The sequence below is a fragment of the Ambystoma mexicanum genome, chromosome 6q (genome assembly GCF_040938575.1).
Source record: "Ambystoma mexicanum isolate Mex_15411 chromosome 6q, UKY_AmexF1_1, whole genome shotgun sequence".
NCBI lineage: Eukaryota > Metazoa > Chordata > Amphibia > Caudata > Ambystomatidae > Ambystoma > Ambystoma mexicanum.
Genome location: NC_090937.1, coordinates 599,896,187 through 599,920,089, shown reverse-complemented (window position 1 = coordinate 599,920,089; position 23,903 = coordinate 599,896,187). Strand labels below are relative to the sequence as shown.

General features: G+C 44.3%; 1 protein-coding gene across 2 annotated transcripts in view; it reads right to left on the bottom strand.

Annotated features, from left to right (window-relative positions):
• Positions 1 to 23,903, bottom strand: part of LOC138516158 (EF-hand calcium-binding domain-containing protein 14-like) — a 483,644-nt gene that overhangs the window by 159,738 nt on the left and 300,003 nt on the right. Inside the window, exons 4-5 of one of the 2 annotated variants that reach the window (XM_069631075.1) lie at positions 19,495 to 19,572; positions 15,784 to 15,870 (exon numbers count right to left, since the gene is read on the bottom strand). In XM_069631075.1, the coding sequence (XP_069487176.1) occupies positions 15,784 to 15,870; positions 19,495 to 19,572 (165 nt within the window). The remainder of the gene's footprint in view (positions 1 to 15,783; positions 15,871 to 19,494; positions 19,573 to 23,903) is intronic. The other variant, XM_069631076.1, reaches the window with a different exon arrangement.

The window sequence follows — 23,903 nt, the reverse complement described above, 5'->3', positions numbered from 1 at the left end:
AACCAAAACACACTCACCTGACTCATCCTCAAACACTCAACATTCAATGCAACACTCACAACAGAGGCAACCAGTGGCGAACCAGTCAACCATACCACCATACTTCCTCGAGGTGTTGGCCAAACACTTTGAGCCCTCATAGCTACTAAAAACAACCAGGTAACCCTACTACCAAGATGTTCTGTTGCCATGCTCCCAAGACCATCCAAGAAACTAATCTAGGATGACCTAGGAAACTACATTTCAAGTAAATATGCAGCAATAATCACCACACTACATAAAGACTCCTCAGAGCCTCACAAATCACCATTGTGACTCCGCAGAGCTCCACAAATTACTATCATGACTCCTCTGAGCCGCACAAATCAGCATCATGACTCCTCTAAGCCGCCGCACAAATTACTATCATGACTCCTCTGAGCCACTCAAATTACTATCATGACTCCTCTGAGCCACTCAAATTACTATCATGACTCCTCTGAGCCGCACAAAACACTATCATGACTCCTCTGAGCCGCACAAATCACTATCATGACTCCACAGAGCCGCACTCATCGCTATCACTAGTCACATTCATCATGACTCCGCAGAGTCTCTTGACTAGCCACAACCAGTCATCGCACACACACGAGACACTGATTACATCGCCATCGCCATGCTACCTCAAACAGTTCTGCAATATAGCCACTTAACACTGAAGAAAAGACATGTTGATTACTAACAGGTGAAAATAGTGGGGTGTGGGCAGGGCCCTACCTACACTCCAAATCAAAAGAAACACATGCTTAAAATACACATAGCAAGATAACATTTCAGTTAGCTGAAATTTAAAATCTAAAAGTCCATGTTGCCATTTCCAGGATGCAACACTAACACCTGCAAATCCTCAAGTTGGTTAAAAAATAACACGAAGTGCATCATCAAAATACCTACATTTTTAAAACCTGACGTCTCAAACGTCACCATTCATACCATGCATAAACATGACATTTCACGGAAGCAACAAACAGTGGATGAGAATTCTTTATTAAATACTAAAAGTTATTGTTGCATTTTCGCAACGTAATCTTCCAGCAATTCCTCAAAAAGTTTAAAATCAGTAACACAACTGCTAAACTCTAAACATACAATATCATCCATGGAGCACTACAATCAATTCATTACTACTCATCCACAATTCCAGAGAAATGACCTTTCCATTCATTTAGATTCAAAAAATGAAAAACGCTTCATATCATAACAAGATAACATCGCTTTTCAAAGGCATGTGTTGTATCCTGCATATGTATGAATGAGGTCTGAGTCAGTGTAAGAGCTGTGTTGGAATGCTAGGGGAGCTTGGAGTGTTGGGGCACCTGGGGATTCCAGGAGAGATGGTTGGGACTTGGAGCTGGGCAGGGAACCAGGGTAGAAGCTACTGATGATCTCTCTCTCCTATATTCTATACTGAACCTGTAACCAAGAGAATAAAGCTTGCTTCTTTTCTACATACCTGGGTCAGCCTGGTTCCTGCTCCTTGTTGTTACTGGCCCTGGGCAGATCCTGCAGGAGGCAGGATACTTCAGCATGTCGTAACACTTTGACTCTGCTTAGGTACTCCCACAAATATGACCCAACAATATGCACAGTAAACAGAGTGATGACACTACCATGGGAAGCCGTACAATGAAGCCCAAAAGCATCATGCAGAAATGAAAACAGCACTCAAATTCCCAGCGCACCATAGTGTAGTCTAACGGCAACCTGTGCACTAACATTTCATTTATTTCTCTGTCCCAGTACAGCAATACTTTCTCTTTCCGTTGCCACTACCTTCCACGGCGCTATGGGTAAATGTAACCTGTCATGCACACCATACCTATAGTGCTGCCACTGCATTACCAGGTTGAGATACAGGCCAAGCCACTTGATGAAACAGCACGGTGCAACTGCTTCGCACGCTCCGTGTGCCATTGAAACTTATTCTCTTCTTATGAACGGCATTCTTCTTACAAAACCAAAACACGGCTGGCATGATGTAAACAATTCATGTTCCGGTCCGGCTCCTCTGTGTACGTCATCACGCTAATATGTCCCTTCCTCTGACCTTAAACCTTCATAGTGACATCGCATGACGATTACCATGGAATGCAACACAGTTAACATTCTACTCCTCCGCCAACTCCCTCAGAGGTGAAGTGACGTCCCCACTCACACAGAAAACTCGGGGCTGACTGGAGCTCTGCCAAGCATCTGTCACTGAAGCTGGATGTCTCTGCAGCCTACCAACACACCAGCTGTACACCCGCTCATAGCACCCGAGGCAGCCTCATTAATTTCGGAACTTGTAGTTGACATGACAATCAATTGTTTTCCTGTCTCGTAGTCCTGTGAAGGGTGTATTTTTTTTTTTTTTTTTTTTTTAACTATTGGCAGTTCTTGTTCACCTGCCAGGACATCTCCAAGGGCACATTCCTCACACACAGGGTTGTACTTCTGAAGTCTCTCCTATAGCCCTGGGGGCCAGCTTCTCCTTTAATATTATTTTAAGGGCAGCATTCTATAAGCCACCCTGGATTTGTAGCAGAGAAACCGCTTCGTTGCCTCCTGGCACACCAACAGCACTTCCTCTTTCAATTCTCCTTGGGTGCCTAATAGGACAAACGCTTCACTGTCACATGGGCACATGCTAACCCAGCCTCCGCCCTGAGTGCTTCTCCTTGCAGACCCCTGGATGCCTCCACGGCATCCAGATTTCTTCAGCCCTGGGGTGCCTCTCCTTGCTGAACCCTCGGTGCCTCAATTCCTCAGCCCTGGGTGCTTGTCCTTGCGCCTGCCAAGGCACTGTCACTTTCTCAGCCCTGGGTGGTGGGACTCTTCCTGGACCATGGGTGGCAGTGGGTTCCCTCTCCTTGTACAGTCTCTCACTTGAGCTTCCCTCCTGCTCTGCACCCCCCGCAGCAGTATCTCCTTTCTCCTTATCCTGGACCACACACACACACACAGGTACCTGTGGCCTTGTTGCCTTCAGAGTCCATACAACCAGTCCACTTGGAGACCAGACCTCGTCACCAATTGTTATGACCCGGTCTGGGTCATAGTGATATAAACAGAATACAGTTGCAGGTATGCTTAATGGTTGCTTTATTCAGGTTCTTCAGTTACAGGTACAAATCAGGTCTCATCAAGTTCATAAGGAGATAGGAGGAAATCATAAGGGACACCCACTGGCTCCGACCACCCAGGCTATCAATATTCAACTGCCTGGATCAGAACTCAATCATACACAAACACTCCAAGCTTACCTCATACATTCCACAACTGATATCACCACAGACTTTCACAGGCGAAACCAAAGGAAGGAAAGCTAATCATGAAGGAAGGCTAATCCTAACAGACAGCCAAAAGCAGGGCAAGTGTTTCTAACATTGCCCTGCTTTACCTGTTTGGTTAAAATCTGATAGGGTCAGTTGTGATGTCAGTGTTGTAGAAACACAGGTAGATAATATTAAAACTCTATCACTTCCACACTACCAGTAGATTGCTGCCACCATCTTTGTTGGAATGTTATTTACATACATATTTTCTTTATTTAGGTGTTTTGTTGAGTACCTACTTTGCACCTTGCAGTCCCCTTAAAGAGCTGGTTGTCTCCAGATGGCACTTTACTAGTCCTGGAGGAATTTCCAGATATTACTTCAATCTTACAAACAACTTAGAAATAAATGCTCATTCTCATGAATTTAACATATGGTTATACTATTCAGATAACAAGCATTATTTCACCTTCTCCAACGTATGTGACTCCCTTGACCTTGGGATTTATACATCTGATCCCAGGCAAATTGGTAGTCATGCATTTGATGTTATTGCATCATAAACACTCTTGTTGAATGTGATGGTCTTCGAAACTCCCTGTTCCAACCACTCTCTTCTACAATGTAAGCTGGTCAACTTCAATAAGACTCACCAACCCTCACCTAGGCATCTAGGCTACATCAAATTGAGACCCATGATGAGAGAGTAACACCTGTTTCCTTCCCTGGTGCCTTCTCTAATCACCTCATGTCCACAGGATCTCATGACTCCCTCTTAGCAGACATGCTTTTGAAACTCACTAAAGCTCTGAACATACTTGCCCCTAACAATCATAAGAAAATCAGGCCTCTTTCCAAAGTAAACCTGTGGTTTGTTTATGGGTTGGCTGTACCACAAAACATGAAAACCTCCCTAGAAAAACACGAGAAAAACCAAAAACCCGAGAAGCCAAATGGCATGTCAGCACCATCAGAAAGGTTATAATGCAACCATCGTCCCAACAAAAAATGCATCCCACATGAAGAGTTTGCTTCCACCCTCAATCCCCCAGCAGAGCCCATTCGTATTTACAAAGATCTTACCTCTCCTTCAGGATGTGTTTCCTTAAGAACAGTCTCCTGACTGTGTGTTGATTACCACTGCTTTTGTCCAAAAAATATTTAGACTATCAATCAGACAATTTCTAGATTGCACAGATCTTCTGATTTTCCCATCCATGACCCAGACCCAGACAAAATGCTATCTTCCCCTCCTTCCCTCTGATGTCTTAATCTGAGCTTTAGTCACTTACAAGGAACATGACAGATTCCTCTGTCCCAGTCTTATCTACCTTGTTTAACAGTTCACTGAAAAAAAAGAGCATCTTTCACCAAAGGCTTAAAAAAACAGTATTTTGCTTCTTCTAAAAAGTGCCAATGTAGACCTTAACTTCTCCTCTAATTACCATCCTCTTGCCAATGCACACATCATTAGCATTGAAAAGGGAGTTACTAGACAATTACAGCAATTCGCTGAGTATCACGGCCTATAGCATAATCACCATTCTGGCTTTAGACGAGCTAGAAACACTGAAACTGTGCTTCTCTTCATAAGGGACAACCTCATGGCATCTCTAGGTGTCAGCTACCCTAGTATCCTTATCCTTCTGGATCCCTCAGTCATATTCGATACTGTCAACCACTCAACTCTGCCATTTCGGGCTCTGTTATCTGGCTGATCTTTTCTTTCTTGCCTGACAGGAATATTCAGGTCAAGTCAGGTCCTTACCTCTTTGAGTCCATTACTCAACACTGTGGAGTCCCCCAAGGCTCCATACTACCCCCTTGGCTCATTAATTTATATCTCTAGTGGACCATATTGTCCCATAACAGATCACTTTTCAAAACTATGCGGCCAACACGAGAAATGTGTACTTACACGTCATCACATCTCAGGCTACCTGCTCCAGATCCAAGACAGGATGGTGTATAACAACCGCTACTTGAATGTCTCAAACACACAGATCATCTATTTTGGCAGCTCCATCCCTGATGGCCGTCTGCTTCCTTGGTCCCCCCCCCCCACCCTTTGACCTCTGTAAGGAAAAATGTATGTAATCTGTGATAATCTTTTGTCCTTTGTGACTAATGTTCTAGAATTCACTAAGAAATACGATTTCCAAATGCATATTCTGAAGCCCATCCCACCTCTCTTTAACATGACTCAAAATGTTCAGGTCACCTCTGCATGTGTGCCCTTATGCTTGGACTATTGTAGCAGTCTCCTATCTGAGCTCCTCCACATTCTTACTCAGCAACTTCAAGTGGTCCATAATAAAGCAGCAAGACTCATTTTGAGCATCAAACCTATGGATCACATTGGGCCTGCACTGTTCTCCATTCACCGGCTCTCCTGTAACCCTACCATTGACTCCAAAATCCTCTGCCTTATTCACAGAGCTTACTAGTACAATGGGCCACTTTATCTAAGGCAGAAAGTACAAAATATACCTTCCTACAAGGCACTTCATAGCCTCAGGCTCCACTACATATTACCACTTTCAAGGAAAAGAACTTGGAAGCAGAACTCTTGAAGAAGCAAAGTCATACCTCTGCAACGGTGTACCTGTGGCCATCAGAAAAATAGACAACCACACCCACTTCCACAATATATGGAAGACTTTCTTATTCTGGAAAATCTAAGATCCAGATTGTTGAGCTCTTACAATTACAATAGCCTCTCACCTGGCTTATCCACACAGGATTCCCTGCACTGTGTGCTGAAGTTACATTACTGTGTTATTCCTACACTATATCAAGCAGTAGTTCATCGTAAGTGCTGTTTGACTCTGGTACTGGCCCAAGTTCTGCTCATATTTCTTATCACTTGTGGATGACTGTTTCTCTTCTCCCCACACTATGGCCCTCATTAAGGGTCCGGCGGTAACCGTGCCGGTAAAACTGGCATGTACCCGCCGGACCCGTAATGATTTACTGCCACCTGACTTGCAGGAAACACTGGGGCATTACAACCCCGGCGGTCTGGTAAATCAGAAGCCGGTACGGTACTGGTGTTTCCGTGAATGTCTGCGGGCGGGTGCCATTCCGCCCGCCAGGTCTGACCCTGGCAGGTGGTCAGATTGTCATTTACCGATCCGGAAACAACGGTGCTGGTAACCTTACCAGCATCATTGTTTCCAGACTGGCAAACTTGTAATGAGGACCAATATCTTATGCTAACACTTGCAATGTATCTAGCTCTTCTCTCCAATCCTTTTCTATTTCCCTTTACTGATCGGAATGTTCCTGAATCCTGTGACAGATCAAAATCATTTACTTTTCACTTTGCTCAGGGGATGCAATGAGATGGTTCTGTCTGTGGTTGGTGCCTTGCCTTATAAAAACAATGAATGACAGTACAAAAGAGAGGTAGGACATTGTGGTCTCACATCAGGTGATCACTTTTTGACCCATCACATAAATCACCTGCACTGTCTGTTTTCATCAGGTGCTGCTTTCCTGGGCCCTAAGCAGTACCAGAGCATTTTAGATGGGACTAGGGGTCCCTAACGACACAGCAGGAGTGTCAAAGGATGGCTAAGCGTCCAGTTTCTGAACATACTAAGGGAAGTGTGGTTCTAGAGCATGTAATGGAGTTTTAACTCAGCTGATGCATCAGTCAGATGAGGTATTGCAGTGTCCTCCATTTAATCTTTTCTGAGATCAAAGCTAACTCTCACTTCAGAGTGCTGGTAGTTCCATTCAACTTCCATACTATCAGACCTAGGCAAACATGGCCATTCAGGCCTTAGGCAGTACACCAAAGGGAACTTACACTCCTGCACCTTGTGCATTGTTTCAACACACAACACACCCAATACAACCACACTAACAGTGGCACGGAGGCATCAGGGAAGGCCTCACAGTCTGACTATCCCTGAGCCAAAGACATACTCACATCATATTCTAGGGCGTCAAAAATGAACACAGCTGCATCTTCTCCTAATCTGGGAAAATCTTCCCCCGTGTGTAACCGATCCCTGTAGAAAGAGCTCCTTTCTTTGATGAACATTGTGCTTTACAATCACCACTTAACATTAAATAACATCACATTGGAACATGGTACCTTTTGAAAAGGTGGCAGTATATCCCAATAGGATTTTAGATAAAGGGCATTGAATCCTTACATTAATTTCTATGTGTATATTGTGCTTATATTTATATTTGTATTGGTATTAGATCAGCGGATCTAAAATGATTCCTCCAAAAAGTTGTTTTGAGGCCAATTTGCTTCCATTTTTTTTTACACATTTGGCAGCAAAGAAATGCACTTGGAGCCCCTCGCAACTCCTGCAATCCTCACAACATCCTACCAACTTAATAAATACCTGTTTATTGGCAGTGAAAAGTCACTTTACACCATGAATTGGGCCCAATCTCTTCTACTTTTCTCTCCCACTGTTGCTACCTCCATGACTCCTGCTACTCTGAACTTTATATGTGCTCCCTGTTCTCCCTAATATTACACTTCCACCTCTACTTTTTGGTGCTCTTTCCTCCACCTCCTCAATGTCACTCTTGCTATCCCTGATGTTATCTCCTCTGTCACTCTGATCCTCCGATGTTATCACCTCTTCCCTTCCCTTGGGGTTCACCACTTCCTCCTCTACCCTCTTCTTGCCACTTCCTCCCAGAAGCCAAACACCTCTTCTGATATTATCACCTCCTTTTGCCAGCACCCTCCTTCTGAGCTTAATACCTCATCCTTCTGTTGTTATCACCTCCTCCTTTACCTTCCTTGTGAACTATAACCAGCGCCTACTGTTCTCACCCTCTCCCTCTCATGTTATCACTTCCTGCTTTATTTTGTTGGTTCTCACCACTTCATGCTGTACTTTGTAGGTACTTCACCAATTTCCCCCACCACTCCAGCCTTTGCTTCCTCCAGCACATTCCAGTCTCCACCCATCTCTAAACAGGTGCCTACTGCTGCTCTAGCCCACACTAATTAACTGTGGTTGTGTGCTTTTTTACAGTGTCCTCTCTCCTACCTTGGTGGGACTTTCATTGAGAGTCTGCACCTGTGTTTTGAACAGAGGTGAAGAATGGGGTTGGTTGTTGTCCCTGAGAGCACCTTGGGCTTGTTGTGCTTTGAGGGCTGTATCAAACCTCTAATTAGCCTGTCCACCATTTTGGAAGTCAGTTTTCCCTCTTTGAGGTCTCCTGTGCTTCCATGGTGTGACTTAGGTGCGGGAAACAACCAGGACAAGTTATGTAGACATTTTTTCTGTTTTTACATTGTGAATGTTTAATCTCCTGCCAGGAAACAATGCTTCTGTAACCTTTCTTCCCACAATGAATTCTCAGCTTCCAGGAAGATGCAGACTTGTTACATTGTTTCCGTTATTGATATTGATATTGATATTTTATTTCTATCGCGCTAGTACACAAATGTTTCAGAGCGCGACAAGGCAAGGGAGGGGAACAGGGGAGAACAAAACAGCGATCTTACTAGGCCCAGTGACATTGAGAACGCGCAAGTGCATGGGAGCGGGGGAGGGGAGAAGTGCATGGAAGGGGGGAAGAAGTGGAAAGTGCGAAGCAGAGGAGAAACAGATAAATAACAATAAATAAATAATAAAGGCAACAAACAGTTTTAGTGCAGCCAGCAATTTGCAAGTGCTAGGTTTAAGGCAGCAGACAGGGTAGGTCTGATAAGTGCAGGAAGAAAAAGGGGGGGCTGTATGGGTACAGATACAGACCCCAGTGCAAGGGCTGGCCTGGAGGCAGTGCAGAAGGGTGGCAGGGTGATCAGGTACCTGGGCTCGGAGGACGGAGGGTGGCCAGGTGCATGGTGTCAAGAGAGAACAGATCAGCAGGGGAAAGGGGGAGCGAAGGCAGAAGAAAAGAGGAAGGTCTTGAGCTGCTTCCGGAACCGGAGATGGTTCTTCTCAGGTTTTAGATTGGCAGGGAGGCTGTTCCAGAGGGAGGCCCCAGCCGAAGACAGAGACCTACCCCTAGCTCGTTTCTTTGAAAAACGACTAACCCTGAGGGAGTTGGAGGTAGAGGAGCGAAGAGCTTGAGAGGGGAAGTATTTGCGGAGGGATAGCTGAAGGTATTTTGGACCCAGGCCCCAGAAAGCCTCGTGGACAATGCAGATGGTTTTGAATTTAATCCTTGCATCCACTGGGAGGCAATGGAAAGATTTCAGAGCTGGACAGATACGATCCCAGGGCTTGAGGCCAAGGACAAGTCTCGCAGATGTGACCTAAGTTCACTGTGGGTGCCACACATTCTGTGTAATAATTTCTTTGATGCATTGTCTGAAGCTGAATCGCCATCAAAACACACGCTACCATTGTTGAGTGAAGGTAATTGATCTGAGAATTTAAGATTTGTGAAACACATTTTAAAATTCAAATCGAATGTTATTGCATAGCATATATATAAAAAAGTGATTCTCCTAAAGGGAAAGGTATCTTTTGCTAGACTGTAGTTTTGAGTCGGCTTAAGCTCCCTCACTTGGGAAGGGGGTGTATTATTATTGCCCTACAAGTTTTGTAAGGGCCCAGGCAAGAGACGTTTTTGGCAGATTTCTTATGGGCACCTACTTTCCAATTTCTTCACAGATTTTAGAAATCACCAGCAGATATTGAAATGTTTGGACAGTTCCAGCAGATTTACTTTTTGCACCTATGGAACTTCTGCAGAAATGTGAACAATATATTTGTTGATTTTCATAACGTTTTCAGTAGATTTGGACTGCCTCTAGTTCAGGTATTTAAAGCTGCCCTGCTCTAATTGACTGATGGGGTGGGAAGAAATCAGATCCTCAGGTTTGGCCTGAACTGAAGCCCTCTGATTGCCCTCTGCCATGTGATGGAGACCAAGGAGGGATCATCTGCATAATGCCCTCGTATCCAACATCCGATAGCTGAGGGAGGCATTTGGACCCCCGATGGACTACCTGTAGTCCCCTGAATATGGCAGGGGTCTTCATCGCATTGTATGTATTATACAGGGCTGTGAGGAAGATTTTGAAATTAGGCTGATGACCTTCATTACAACCCTGGTGCTAAACCATGGCGCTATTAGCACCATGGTTGGTGCCGGTGTTGTAACGAGTCCGCCATCGTGAAATGGGGAAATACTGCCCCATTCCAAGGTTGGCGGGGCGGTATTTCCCCATTTCACCATGGTCCTTCCCCATTCCCATTTTCGCCCCATAGGGCTCAATGGGACTGGGGAAGGCGCTAAGTACGGTCCCACAAAGTGCGGTACCGTAATTAGCACCAAGGTCCTTTTGCGGCACCCTACTTTAATGGCTGGTAAAACCAGCCGTTAAGGTCGGGTCCCGCAAAGGGACCTCGTAATCAGGCGTTAAGGGGTTAACGGGGCTGACACCTTTTCCCGCGCCGTTAAACCCTTAACGACAGGGTCATAATCACCCCCTGTGTGTCTGATTGAGTGGTTTCCTCCTGGAGGTGTGAGATACTGAGATTGAGGCTCAACTATTATGCATGAGCGTTTGTATGATTTTTGATGCCAATTTCAAGGGGTTTCACCGGTATGGGTTGCGGAAGGAAAAGGGGCATCAGCAAGAGTTAGTGCAGGGTGAGTAAGAGATAGAGAGAATGAGAAGAGTGCAAGAATGAAGGGTGTGTGGAGGGGAGTAATGGGAGATTGGAGAAGCTAGGTGAAGGTGGTAGGTCCATGAACACATTTAGCAGCAATTTCAAGTGGCTGTGGTTGTGCAATAGTACCAAACCTTGTGGAGGTGGTGGTGGGAAGATGGAGGAAGACTGGGTAGATTGCTAAATGTATGAGGGTGTCACTTAGAATTTTGTCAATCTGGTCAAAGGTGTAAATAGGTGTTAATAGGGAGGACCATGAGAACGATTAATCTGTAGTCGATCTGGCTGAATACAAGAAATATGAAAAGTGTTTTGGTTTAGTGGTAGGTGAGGAGAGGGCACATCTTCCTCATGTTAAGCAAGATGAGCAATAGAACTGATGAAGTGATAGGTTCCTGTCAAAAAGGACCCTACAACTGTGAGCTTTTGGAGACAGGGTAAGGTGGTTCAGGAAGAAGATATTGGCAAGAGAGATACATTACTTCTTCCATATTAGAGAAGATGAGCATGAGACAGAGAAGTGCCATCCATTGTATTATGGCAGAAATACAGCCAGATATATTCAGTACGAATTCAAGGTTAAGGTATGGAAGGAGAAGCTGTCTGTGTGTGTGTCATCAGCAGAAATGTGACAGGAAAATTCAAGGAAGAAGAAGAGTTTGCAGCAGGAAGAGGCATGGAGGGTGAATAAAGGTGGGGCAAGTACAGAACATAAGGGGACTCCACTGAGAGAGGAAATGGAACCAAGCTATCCATATTCCAGGAGTTACAGAAGGAGGTATACATAAGGTAGACGGCCATATAGGAAAGCCAATTTTCCTGGACCCCAAGGTTAGGAGGGATCTTGTGGAGGGAGGGGTGCTGAACGTTGTCAATGAATTACAGAGGAAAGAGGATAATGATGGAGTAGAGCTTTCTAGGGTTTATAGAGTTAATGAAGTTGGGGCATGATTAAGGTCCATTACAAGTGAGTTGCAGCTGCAGAATCCAGATTGGAGAGATTTTGCAAATGTGCTAGCCTATGAGTAGTTGGTGATTCTGTTGATAACAACTCACTCTAGGATTTTTTTGAGTGGAAGTGTAAAAGAGAGACACAACAATAGCTGGGGAAGCTTTAGGGTCAGCAGAGCACTTTTAAAGGATATGGAGAATAGTGGCTACTTTTGATTATCTGTCAAACTACCTGCTGTAGAGGTTGAATATAGATATTACATTGGAGCAGGGTAATGGTGGGTGCTCTCTTAAGAGTTATGGAGCATTAGGGTCTGCTGGGACATCGAAACATTGGTTTTCCAGTGAATCAGAGCTGACTCAGTGGACGAGGTTGGAGAGAAGGAATAGGAAGAAGTTGAGAGGAAGTAGAGAGAATGGGGTATTAGCAGGGTGGAAGAAAGTGGGGGTTGGCATGTCAAGAATAAAGGACAAAGGCCTTCACTGAGAAAGGATAGAAAACTACATGAGACCAGAGGTGAGCTGGTCTAACATAGTCAGAAGGGTAGAGGAAGGTTTGCAAAGGTGACAGCAGAGTGAGGAAAAGAGGTTGGTGAAGTGGTTGGATTGGGTTTTGCAGTGTTTAGGACTGTTGCGAGTCTACTGAGGGCATCCCAGAATGTGTTAAGGGTGGGTGGCTTGTGCCATCAATGGGGTTGGAGTTGCAATGCCATTTTTGGTTGGCAGATCTTAGGGCATTCCATGACTGGGGATATGGGGGAGGTGGGATAACGTTCCAGAAAGATAGTGGTTTGCTTTCAAAAGAAGCGTTAAGAGTGAGGTAGGAGTCATAAGGGGTTGTCCATGAAAGGGGGCTGGAGGATTGATCATAACCATTTGGGTATGGAGCCAGAAACTCCAGTGTATCTCACACTTAGAGGTAGAAGATATTGGGGAAGGGGTAAAGGCGTAGTGACGGAGACATTGAAAGGAATGACGGGGTGGTCAGATGGGGAAGGGTCTACAGGAATGTTAAGTTGTTTTGAGAGAAGGAGCTACAAAGAATGGGTCAAAAGTGTTACCTTGGTTATTAGCAGCTTTGTTGTGAAGGAACATCAGTGAGTGGTCTGACAGGAGAGAGTTCAGTTCAAATGAGTGGGGCAAGAGATTTTAGGGAGGTTGAAGTCATTCATTAGTGCAATGGGGCCTTCAACTGGGAGAACATCAGGAAAGATGTTGAGATCAGAGAAGGAGGAGATGGGCCTGCAGATCATTATAATATGAGTGAAGGTAGTGAATCCATATCTGTATTTGGTGCCATTTTCACAAACAACCCAACTCTTCCCAATCACGTGGACTATTGAAGCAGCTCCTGCCAGGGACTCCAATCATATTTGAAGGACAGTGTTAATGGATATAGAATGACACTGCCTGTCTCATTACACACAATGACCACTGAGAACACATCACTGTGGCCTTTGGATCGTCTTTGTATCATCATCAAGTCCCTTTGCATTTTCCACCAAACTTCCATTATTAAAGGGCACCTTTCCTTTTCTGCAGGTTTGAACTCTACAAAGCGTTGTAACGCCATTGCTCCTGCCCATCCTTCTTCTTGAGGGTGCAACGTTTTCGGAAGGTGGACAAAGGTAGTCAAGCCAGATTTGTTTTCGGTGCCAACTTCACAAACACCCTAGTTCTCAGACTACACAAGATCCTCTGAGGGTGACTTCAGCCAATAACTCTGCCCCTGTTTAGGATGTGTGCACCGTCCTGTCCACATCTCCTTATTACATCACAACTTTCAGAAAAATGGCAGATCCTTAACTGCAGTGGAACCCTAACAAGCACTGGAAAGGGAATTCTTCACAGCTGCTGTGATTAACTCAAACAGTAAGAAAATGAAAAACAAGACCGACAATGTTCCCAAATCGAGGAACATTGTACAGCGTGGCTCTTTAAAGCATGGAGCCAGCAAGATAAATACTGTTCATTTGAAAATGTGACTATTGGTGGAGATGATTAAAGTGCCATGCCCAGAAAAGACCCCCGGAGCAGCTCTATAACGTGTGTCTGATACGCGTGAGTTTGGGATTGACAAGCAGAGCCTATGAAGAGCCTACAAAGTCACCCACCAACCATGTATCACTTTCTGGACTTCATTTCTGTGGGCATGTCTTCTGCAAATTATCTGGGCAGGTCTTTCAGTACAATCCCAAATTGCCACTCCTTGTTTTTGGTGAGTCTATTTGGATTAGCCTCATTTAATAAATTCACTGAGAAAGAAATGCTTACATTTTCAAGAGGAGATTTAGCAGAGCAGGTGTTTCACTACTCCATAGTAGGACATCGGGGGTCATTACGACCCTGGCGTTAAGGGTTTAACAGCGCCATAAAAGGTGTCGGCGTCGTTAAACCCTTGACGCCTGATTACGAGGTCCCTTTGCGGGACCCGACCTTAACGGCTGGTTTTACCAGCCGCTAAAGTAGGGTGCCGCAAAGGCACCTCGGTGCTAATTACAGTACCGCAATTTGCGGTACCGTACTTAGCGCCTTCCCCAGTCCCATTGATCCCTATGGGGCGAAAATGGGAATGGGGAAGGGCCATGGTGAAATGGGGAAATACCGCCCCGCCAACCTTGGAATGGGGCGGTATTTCCCCATTCCACCATGGCGGACTCGTTACAACACCGGCACCAACCATGGTGCTAATAGCGCCATGGTTTAGCGCCGGGGTTGTAATGAGGTCCATCATCTTAAACTTATCACAGGTATTCCAGAGGTCCAGATTCATTACTCTGTTACTGTAATATTGCCCCTGGTGTCCAGATTAATTACTCTGTGACTGTGATATTGCACTTTGTTGACCCTTATTAACCGTTGCCCTTCTGTGATGTTGCACTCCGGTATATATTATTTGCTTGCTATTATGATATTGCGCCCTGCTGTGCCTTTCTGCTTGTTGCCGGACTGTGATATCTTGCCCTGGTGTCCAGATTAATTGTTCCCTTTCTGTATAACTGCTCTTTGATATTCAGATGAATTACTCTCAGTTCGTCCTATACTATCATTGTGCTCTAGTGTGTCCAATTCTACATTTCTACAACCAATTTGCATACCACCACTCCAACCCATGTATGCCAGCACCATGGGAACACAAAGCTTCTATAGAGACACAAATGCCCCTATGCCCTCGATGCGGATCACCTAGACAAAGACACTCATGCAGAGCTCAGGCTACGTCTTGTCTACTTGCACCAACAGTAACAGCATCCTGCATTTTGCCTCTATTTCGGCGGACTTAACCCACCCACCTCTTTTTTTGATCTGCCAAGCAAATGGTTGCAGAGTGGGGCATATCTATCCCAGTATCATTACATGGACACATACACACTTCAACCAGGAAAGAGAGCAGCCCTCTGCATTTGCTGTAGTCTTGCACTTTGGATTAGCTGCTGTTGTTTAGTTTATTTATTTATAAGATGTAGCTGCTGTTGTTTATTTTTATTTATTTATTTATTTATAGGATTTGTGTAATGACCAAAAAATCGGAGGTATCACAGCATGTGTACCAGGAAAAGATGTGCAAAGACAAAACAAAAGAGTAAATAAGAGCATTTGTGTCTTAATGAACACCCCCACCTGATATGCTCTCCCTTTAGGAGGATTTAACCATTACTCAGCTGCCATTACGGTGCTCTTGATATTTGAAGTTAGAAGCCTAATCCTAGGAACTCAATTTCAAAAATTCTGATGACGCTATAGCAGTGCCTGTGCTCATCTATAATGTACAACATTCACAATACACTTTATGAAAGGCTTTGGAACACAGATTAAAAAAGATTTAGCCGTTTTGGAGATCTTAAAAAGGGCAAAATATAACAAACTGTGGCATTTTCTTTTTCGCATTACTCTACAAGAGTTACGCAGAAAACGGACCTTACCTTGGTTTTGTCATTAGTGTGCTGGGATTGGAGGGCTTTCTCTTCGTTGCTTTTCAATGAAAGAATTAGTTCTAGGAATGTTACTTTCTAAAAGAAAACCAGAGTAGTAATATGAAAAACGTAGTCACTTTATTATTTTACAATATATTTATTCACCACTATTGCCCACACTCTTTCCAATATCCCATTGGCAGTCTGTCACCCATTTTGTTTGGGAATTGGGATTAAAGAAATGTACATTGCCAAACGGATCTACGTGATTTTCCCGTGACGGAAATTACTGCATGCAAAAGGTCTGCATGGGAAATGTACGCAATACAAAAATGTTCGTACATTCCCCATGCGGACAACCCATTTCAAAGAACTTGACATCCATACAAACACACACCCCCACGCCCCTACTTACCTTTCTTTCTGACGCGCTGTGTCCCTGCAACACTGGTTCCCTTTCACTTCCGTGATCGGGGACCGGCGCTGCAGGGTCCTTTTCTTTTCTTTTTCTTTTTTTTACTTTTGGTGGGTGAGCTTCAGGGGCGTCCCCCGCATCCCCCGCTCACTATACTGTATAGTATGGTGAGCGGGGTGTTGCGGGGGACACCACAGCAGTCCCCACAGTCTTTGTTGTTTTTTTTTACCTTCCTAAAATGCATACCACAAAAGGTTCGAACTTTTGGTGGCATGCATTTTAAGACTTTTTGTAAGGTTGGTCCTATAGGTGCGGTCATTTTGGCCGAAACCTACCAAACATATGGGGGCAATCTTAACGTGATTTCTTTTTTGTTTGTTTCCTGCACTCGTGATAATATGTTGGCGTTTATCAGGCAACATTCCACATACTCTTCTCACTGCACTGAGAGCATGTTATTTTCATGCCCCAGAGAGACTTTTCTTTTCAATTCTAGTTACACTGGTTAGTACTGACAACACTACATGATTTATTTCAAGACAACTGTGTGTGACAATTAAGTCCAGTGATATTACAGCTCACAACAATTGCAGAAATTGACACATATTTTGGAGACCAAAACATGATGGATGAAGCCCTTTGAATCAGTGATAACCACTGGAACTCCTCCGAGCAGAGCTCTGTACTTTTCAATCGGTCTAAAATTCCGTTGGGAGCAAAACCCTCTCCAAGAAAGTGAAACTGAGCCTGGAAAGAGCAATTTCCCTAAAGAGCAAATTATTTATCAATCATTCTAGGATGTATTCTAAAGCTTTGCACTCCCTCCCTGTGACATTTACTAGACACCCTCTTTACTCACTTTTGGGAAACTTAAGAGTCTACTAGTTAAGAAATTCCTAATTAACAGACCCGAACCAATTATATTACTGACAAGATGGACACCCCCTGCCCTTCTGTTTTCCTCACAATCCCTTAATGCTCTCCTTAATTACATACTCCCTGTTTCCCTCATCCACCTCCTTTTCCTCTCTAATTCAACATGGGGTTCACGTCTCTTCCAGCCTTAAATAATAATGAGTAAACATACTCCCCAGCACAAAAAAGGAAACCACTAGCACAACACATAGGAGACTGCACCCCGTTTCCACCCACACAGCATCATGGATATATTCAGATCAGGAGTGGCAAGATTATTATTTCCTGATGTGAAGAGGAGGTTTCAGGTACAAGGGTACCTTTTCATGTGCATGACTTAATAGGTGCAAAGAAGTATGGCTCAGAATTAATATCTGTTTTACAGCTAAAATATGTATTGAGCTAAGGACAAAAAATATTGGGAACAGGCATTGCTTTTAAAAATAATTTTTCTCCCAACTTCAAAAACAGGAAGACAAATTCTCCCACTCAAAAAATGTTATCTGGATGCCCACTTGCTGCTATAATCATTTACCCTGTATGCTAGTGGACACATTCCCACCATTAGCCCCTCTCTGTTCTCTACTAAATTCCTATTCTTCAACTCACTTTCTTCTGCTGGTAGGTTTAACATAAGAAAGAAAGGAGCTAGATACCTCCACGATAAACCGATGCTTAGTCTTCAGAAATCATTAAAACAAACAGCATCACAATTCTGCCACAAAAGTGCTGTATCCTGCAAATGCGCGTCTCCGCCCAAAATGAGGCGCCCCATGGCTTGTAGATGGCCACCCCTTCCGCCTTGCTTGATCACTGTTATTTTACTAAAGTCCTGTATCTAATGTGTACCTCCATTGGTTTCCTCTTCGTCTTCGTATTCCTGTCTCCTAGATCAAGTCTGCTTGTCTATTCCATCTTGCGGTTCCCCCTCAGCTCAATCTTCTTACACCACCCCAACATCTATTCACCAGAAATGCATCTTTATCTTTATTTTCATCATGGTGGTAATGTCCTTATTCTCTCTGGCTTAACTCTATACTGTTAGATCCACAGATTAAATGAAAATACACACACACATATGACAATTGTACTAACCACCTTCATTGACATTTCCAATAACTTTGTAACCTGATCAACTTGCAGGGTACAGTGCTCTGATGCCCCTTGAGGTTTGGTCTGTGTTTTATAAAACTTCAACAATTACTGGATAATTAAAGATACATTGGGCCTCATTACAACTCTGGCAGTAGCCGTGCCGTTAAAAACGGCACGGCTGCCGCCGGAGTTTCATTTTTTCCGGCACCTGCGAATGGGTAAGAACCGGGTCATGCCTTGCTCGGCGGACCTGGTAATTGCCCATTTTTGGGTGCCGAAATCAAGGGCCTCCCGATCCCCATTCTGCCCCATAGGGCTGAATAGGGATGGGGACGTCGGATGCACCGGCACATTCAGAGTTGTGCCGGTGCATCCGACGTGCTCTGCTCGTGGGTGCCGTTACACCCGCCAGGAAAAACCTGGCGGGTGAGATGGCACCCGCGAGCAGAGCTGATAGTATGGCGGTCCAGGAACTACGGTACCGGCATGCTTACTGGTACCGTAGTTCCCGGACCGCCATGCTCGTAATGAGGCTCATTCAGTCCAACCCAATCTATTCGGAAAGTACTCCTGTGTATGGGAGCACAAGCAATGCCAGATAATCTATGCAAGATTTTCCTGCTACTTTATAGATAAGGAAGAGCACATTCAACCACAACGTGGAGCATTGCACCGTAATGTACATCTGGGAAGACCAACCTGGAATATTTGAGTTAAAAATGTAACATATAACAACAATGAACATATATTACACGAGTGCCTAACAAAATACAAGACGTGTCTAGGATAGAGAGCGGTTGCAGTGTCAGGGCTCAGATACCTGGAGTGAGAACATCACAATACATTCCTTTCACCTAATAGAGACACACAGATCCTTAGCCAGCAGGTACTGGGGAGCACCTGCACACAAGCCCATGATATCACTGGATAACTGTGGCGGTACCAAACTACCCCCAAACCGTCAGACTGGAAGTAGATTTCTTCCTGCATTGCTGGTGATTGACATCATTGCCTACACATATGCGTAGGTTTCAGACTCAATGCAAACACCTTTGTCTGCCTACTAATATGTACAGACAGGGGCGTTGCTAGGGGGGGGGAGGGTAAGGGGGCTATAGCCCCTGATCTTTTGGTTGTAGCCCTGGATAGAATCTCAGGAGTTACAGCCAAAAGACTAGCTAGCCCCAGTCCCAACAGTTCCGACATCAGCGTAGCCCCGCGTCTTTTCCAGACCTAGCAACTCCCCTGAGTACAGATCAAGAAGATAAAAACAACACCCAGTAGGGCTTACTCACATTTTCCAGCTGCTTCACTCTCGGCAATAGGGAAGTATTTCCCGTGAGGGAGACTCCGGCATTCGGATCATCATAACCCTGTTGAAGAGTTCAGAGTTATCATCCACGGGGCAATCGTTCAATACAATTAGCCCCCACCAAGGATACATAGTGAACCAAGCGGATACTCGGCTTCCCCTTTATATTAAGCAGAGAACTTTCACAAAATGCATGCGCTTGTTAATGGAAGGCATGGCGAAACACAGCATGTCATTGTTTTTTGGGGTAACTTGTGATGCATGCAATTCTCTAATCCTACAAGTGTCTAATAATTGTTGGTCAGAGCAATTGAAAGTGGAGATTCAAACTGAAAGGAAGATTGACACTATGTTTATGGAGATGATTTTACAGCTGTCTCATCTTCCCCTTCTGCCAGCATTCCAGAATCTCCTCTTCCCCCAAGACGCTTTTCTTTTCAATGCCAACTATTGCTTCCACACACATTCTGATATGCACGCCATCAAAAAAAGACAGACACAAACACACACACACACGCACGCACGCACGCACACGCTGCCTCTCTCTCACACTCTCTTTCTCTCTTTTTCTGCAGCTGAATTGCTTAGTTGGAAAGAATAAGGCAAACAACAATTTCGAATGTCAGGTATTTGCATCACATCAGTTTCTCTCTCAAGCTTTAAGTTACCAGGTTTCACAGGACTGAACTAGCTAATATTCTGACAAATATTATTATTTGTATTATTAGTGTATTTGTGGACAATGGAAATAGCTTAGGGAAGCAACAGAGCCCTTTATAAGTCAAGGGCGAAGGACATGGTGAGTGTAGCAGAAATACCAGGGAGGGTGAACTAACAATGGGGGAGGTAATGGCAATCCTGCACCAAGGAATCTGGAAGCAAGTAATGGAGGCAATGGGGGAGCAGATCATTCATTCTCAGGTTAGCTGGGGAGTAGAGGGTGTGTGAACCTAGGAGTTAGGAAGTAGCCATTCCTTGAAGGAAGGGTCTTGAGCTCCTTCCTCAAATGCAGAAAAGAGGGCGCAAATCTAGTTTTGACGAGTAGGAGGTTCCAAAGTCTGGTGCCATAGACAGAGAAGGCTTGCCCTCTGTTTCTTTCCTTACTGCACCAGTGGAGTTCAAGTAGACTAGTACAGCAAGGCTGATGTAGATTGACACGTTATATTGTGTGAATTTCAGTGAATATGTCATTGTTTGGTCATGTGTAATAGATATTTAACTGTTTTAGTATTAATGTACTACTGTCTTTGGAAGGGCAAGCATGTGCTATGCTGTACAATCAGGCACACTGATGCCTTCTGATGTGTGGCCTTGTGGACTGGGCTATGCATTTGCAAGGGGAGCTTTTCCTTCACTAGCAGCCAGTGTGAGGGCTGCCACACTGACCTCACATGATCACTTGTCACTGGTATAGACGCTTAACTCATTTCAAAGTTTTGCAAGATCTGATATTTAATGCCAAGGGGTTTTCCAATGACACTTGTCCATGAATTAAATTGTACTCAAAAAGCTATTATGAGGGGCACATCGGCACTTTTCTTTATATGACTGCATGGCATGCTTCTGCCACAAACAAGATGAAAGGAAGTTTGGAAAGAACGACATGGGGGACACAGGGGAACAGGAAGGGAAAACATAGAACGAAAGGGAATGATATGGGATCAAACATAAAAATGCATCTATAGAAAAACTGTGGGCATTCAGACAGTTCTTAGTGAGGAAGCACTTTGGAAATGCAGAGGGGTACAAAGTCACAAACGGTTTGTGAGTAGGGCATAAGTAGTGCAGGTTGACGGTATGTTGTCCATGGAGAAAGCAGAAACGAAGAAGAGAATAGGCGTCCCACATGGAGACAGAACGCCAAACACTACACAACTGAAAGCTTGTGGCCGTTGGGAGAGAAGCAAGCCAAACAATAGAAGGAGTGGCATAACATCCCAGTTAACCAGTGTTACATGGTTCATAAGACGCGGGTAAAGTGCATACCTGATGGCCAAGAGTTGGCCACATGGAAAGACGGAGATTGGGTCGTGGTGGCATGACCTGTGGACCGGGAGGTCCAACAACTACTCTGAAACTACTAATCCTATCTGTTCATACACCCACTTACACAGACCTGAACAATAATCAGAGAGGTGATGGGTGGATGTTTTATACAGGGAAGCAAGGTTGAGTCTCTGGTCTGTTTTCCGACAGCCAGCTATACAGGGCCCAGAAGGCGAGCTGCAACGGGAATGGAAAGAGGCGATTGAACATCATGAACACCCAGGCACAACCGGTGAAAACTCCCCACACCAAGTAACAGGTAACAGGAATTATTAAAGTCCGGTAGAGGGCCAAGGAAAATGTAAGAGAGCCTCAGAGGACATTAGTAGTAGCAAGAAGGTGTAAAACACTGTTAGCTGAACATGCACAAAGATTAGGAACAGTCAAAAGCTAACCCTGACCTTGACAGTTGCGATTAAAGTATATCGGGACTGCTCTGGAAACAAGATGCCTCTTAAACCTTAGTCAAGGGTTACCTTCTCGAGTACAATTTGAAGAAATCGAAAGCCCTCAACGGGTCTTCTGGACGATCAGCAAGGAGAACAGAGTTCTCAGGAGGGCAAACATTGATAGAGACTTACAAGTCCTCCTGGACACACCCCAGAATCATCTACGGCTGATCAACAGAAACAAACCCCAACCCTATCATCTTCTGTCATCAGTCTGTTGCACATTGCTGATTGGTCAACACCAGATCCTGACAAGAGTCCCGTATTTTCAGCTGATGACCTTAACTTGGTCTTCCGCAAGATAAGAATAAAACCGTTATCGTTGTAATTTTCTTTGTGCTCGAAAAGCTAGGAAAATAGAAAACCCTTTGAGACTGTAAACCACAAGGAAATAGAGAAAACCATAAACCTTTTTTGACACAGTTTCCAGCCCAGTTCTACAGGAGTGTGGTGCTGGTGAGCAGGAAGGGACTCCGTGGAACAGCTTCATCATCCCAGTAGGGGCGGAACAAGAATTGTGCAAAATGTAGATATTGTAAGGGAGCAACCAACCTTATCAAGAACTGTGAGAGACATTGGAGGACCAGGTAGGATAAGGGAGTCATTCTCCTAGTCCCACGAGAACTGTGTGTGATTGTTTATTTTGTGCTGGGTTACGGAGAACCCCGAACATTTACGGAACTTTTGCTCTGAACAACCTGAGAGGCATTTGGATGCTTTACCTCCAGGAGAAGGGAGTCATTCTCCTGGATCACAAACAGTAGCTGGACTTTATGGTGTTTTGTTGTAGTGACTGGGATAGAGTAGGAGGCTTTGTGACCTGTACAGTGCCTTTTTGTTTTGACTCACACCGACTTCCTGACGAGCACCCAAGTTTCTTTAGTTTAGGTAGGATAACTGCCTTAGAGTTAGGGATAAATAGGTTTGCTTTATCATTTAATAAAAGCCATAGCAGACACTATGGCACCACTTGGTCAGTCTCTTCATTCCTTGTCACTACATTAGATAAATGTTTGAATGGAACAATATATGGATATGCCTGAATATGGGGTATACTCAGAAAAGGGGGATGGAGTGTCAATGGCACTAACTGCAGGCACCAAATGAAATGTCATATTGAGAGTGGCAGATTTGCAGAGTGACTCGACTTTAAGAACATTTATTTTAAGCATACAGATCATGTTGCATTGTTTTGAGCCCATTTTAAGGGTACATAAGACAAAGATCCGCTTTGGACATACAGAGCAGATTTTCCTGATTTGATTAAAGACACAGAGGCTTGTATCATCCCATCCACTTTCGAACTCTTTGTGCCACCAATTCATGTATATTGTTAATACATGCCATCTTGTTGGTTGTTTTGTTTTCTTAACAAGTTGATTATTGATACTAAAGTATAAAAATACAACATTTGTATTAGGATGTTGGGACAATATTAAAATTCAATTCTCATCCTGCACCCTGGTTAGTAGTCGATGTCTATGGTTCTGCACTGGTTGTAGACTTGAGTCGGGCCCTCATTACGAATCAGGCAGTAACCTTAAAAACAGATGGCAACATAGTTTTCACTGCCCTTGCGCCTGATTATAGGTCCTGACATATTTGTCTTGTGCAGTATTGTGGGAATGCCTCCGGCGGTAAAAGCAGCATGTTTATAACTTTAAATTCCTCTTCCAATGTTTACCTCCATCCATAAGGTGGAGGTAACAATGTTTAATTTAAATCCCACAACCTATTAAAATCCTTCTGTCCTTTTCATTTAAGGGACAGCCATGTCCCTGCCCCCCAAACATGTAATGTTGGTATCTCAGAACCCCAAACACCCACAGGCTTTGATGTACAATGCACAGAAGGGTATTACAGACAGTTCTGTGCATTATTTTGCAAGATAAAGAAA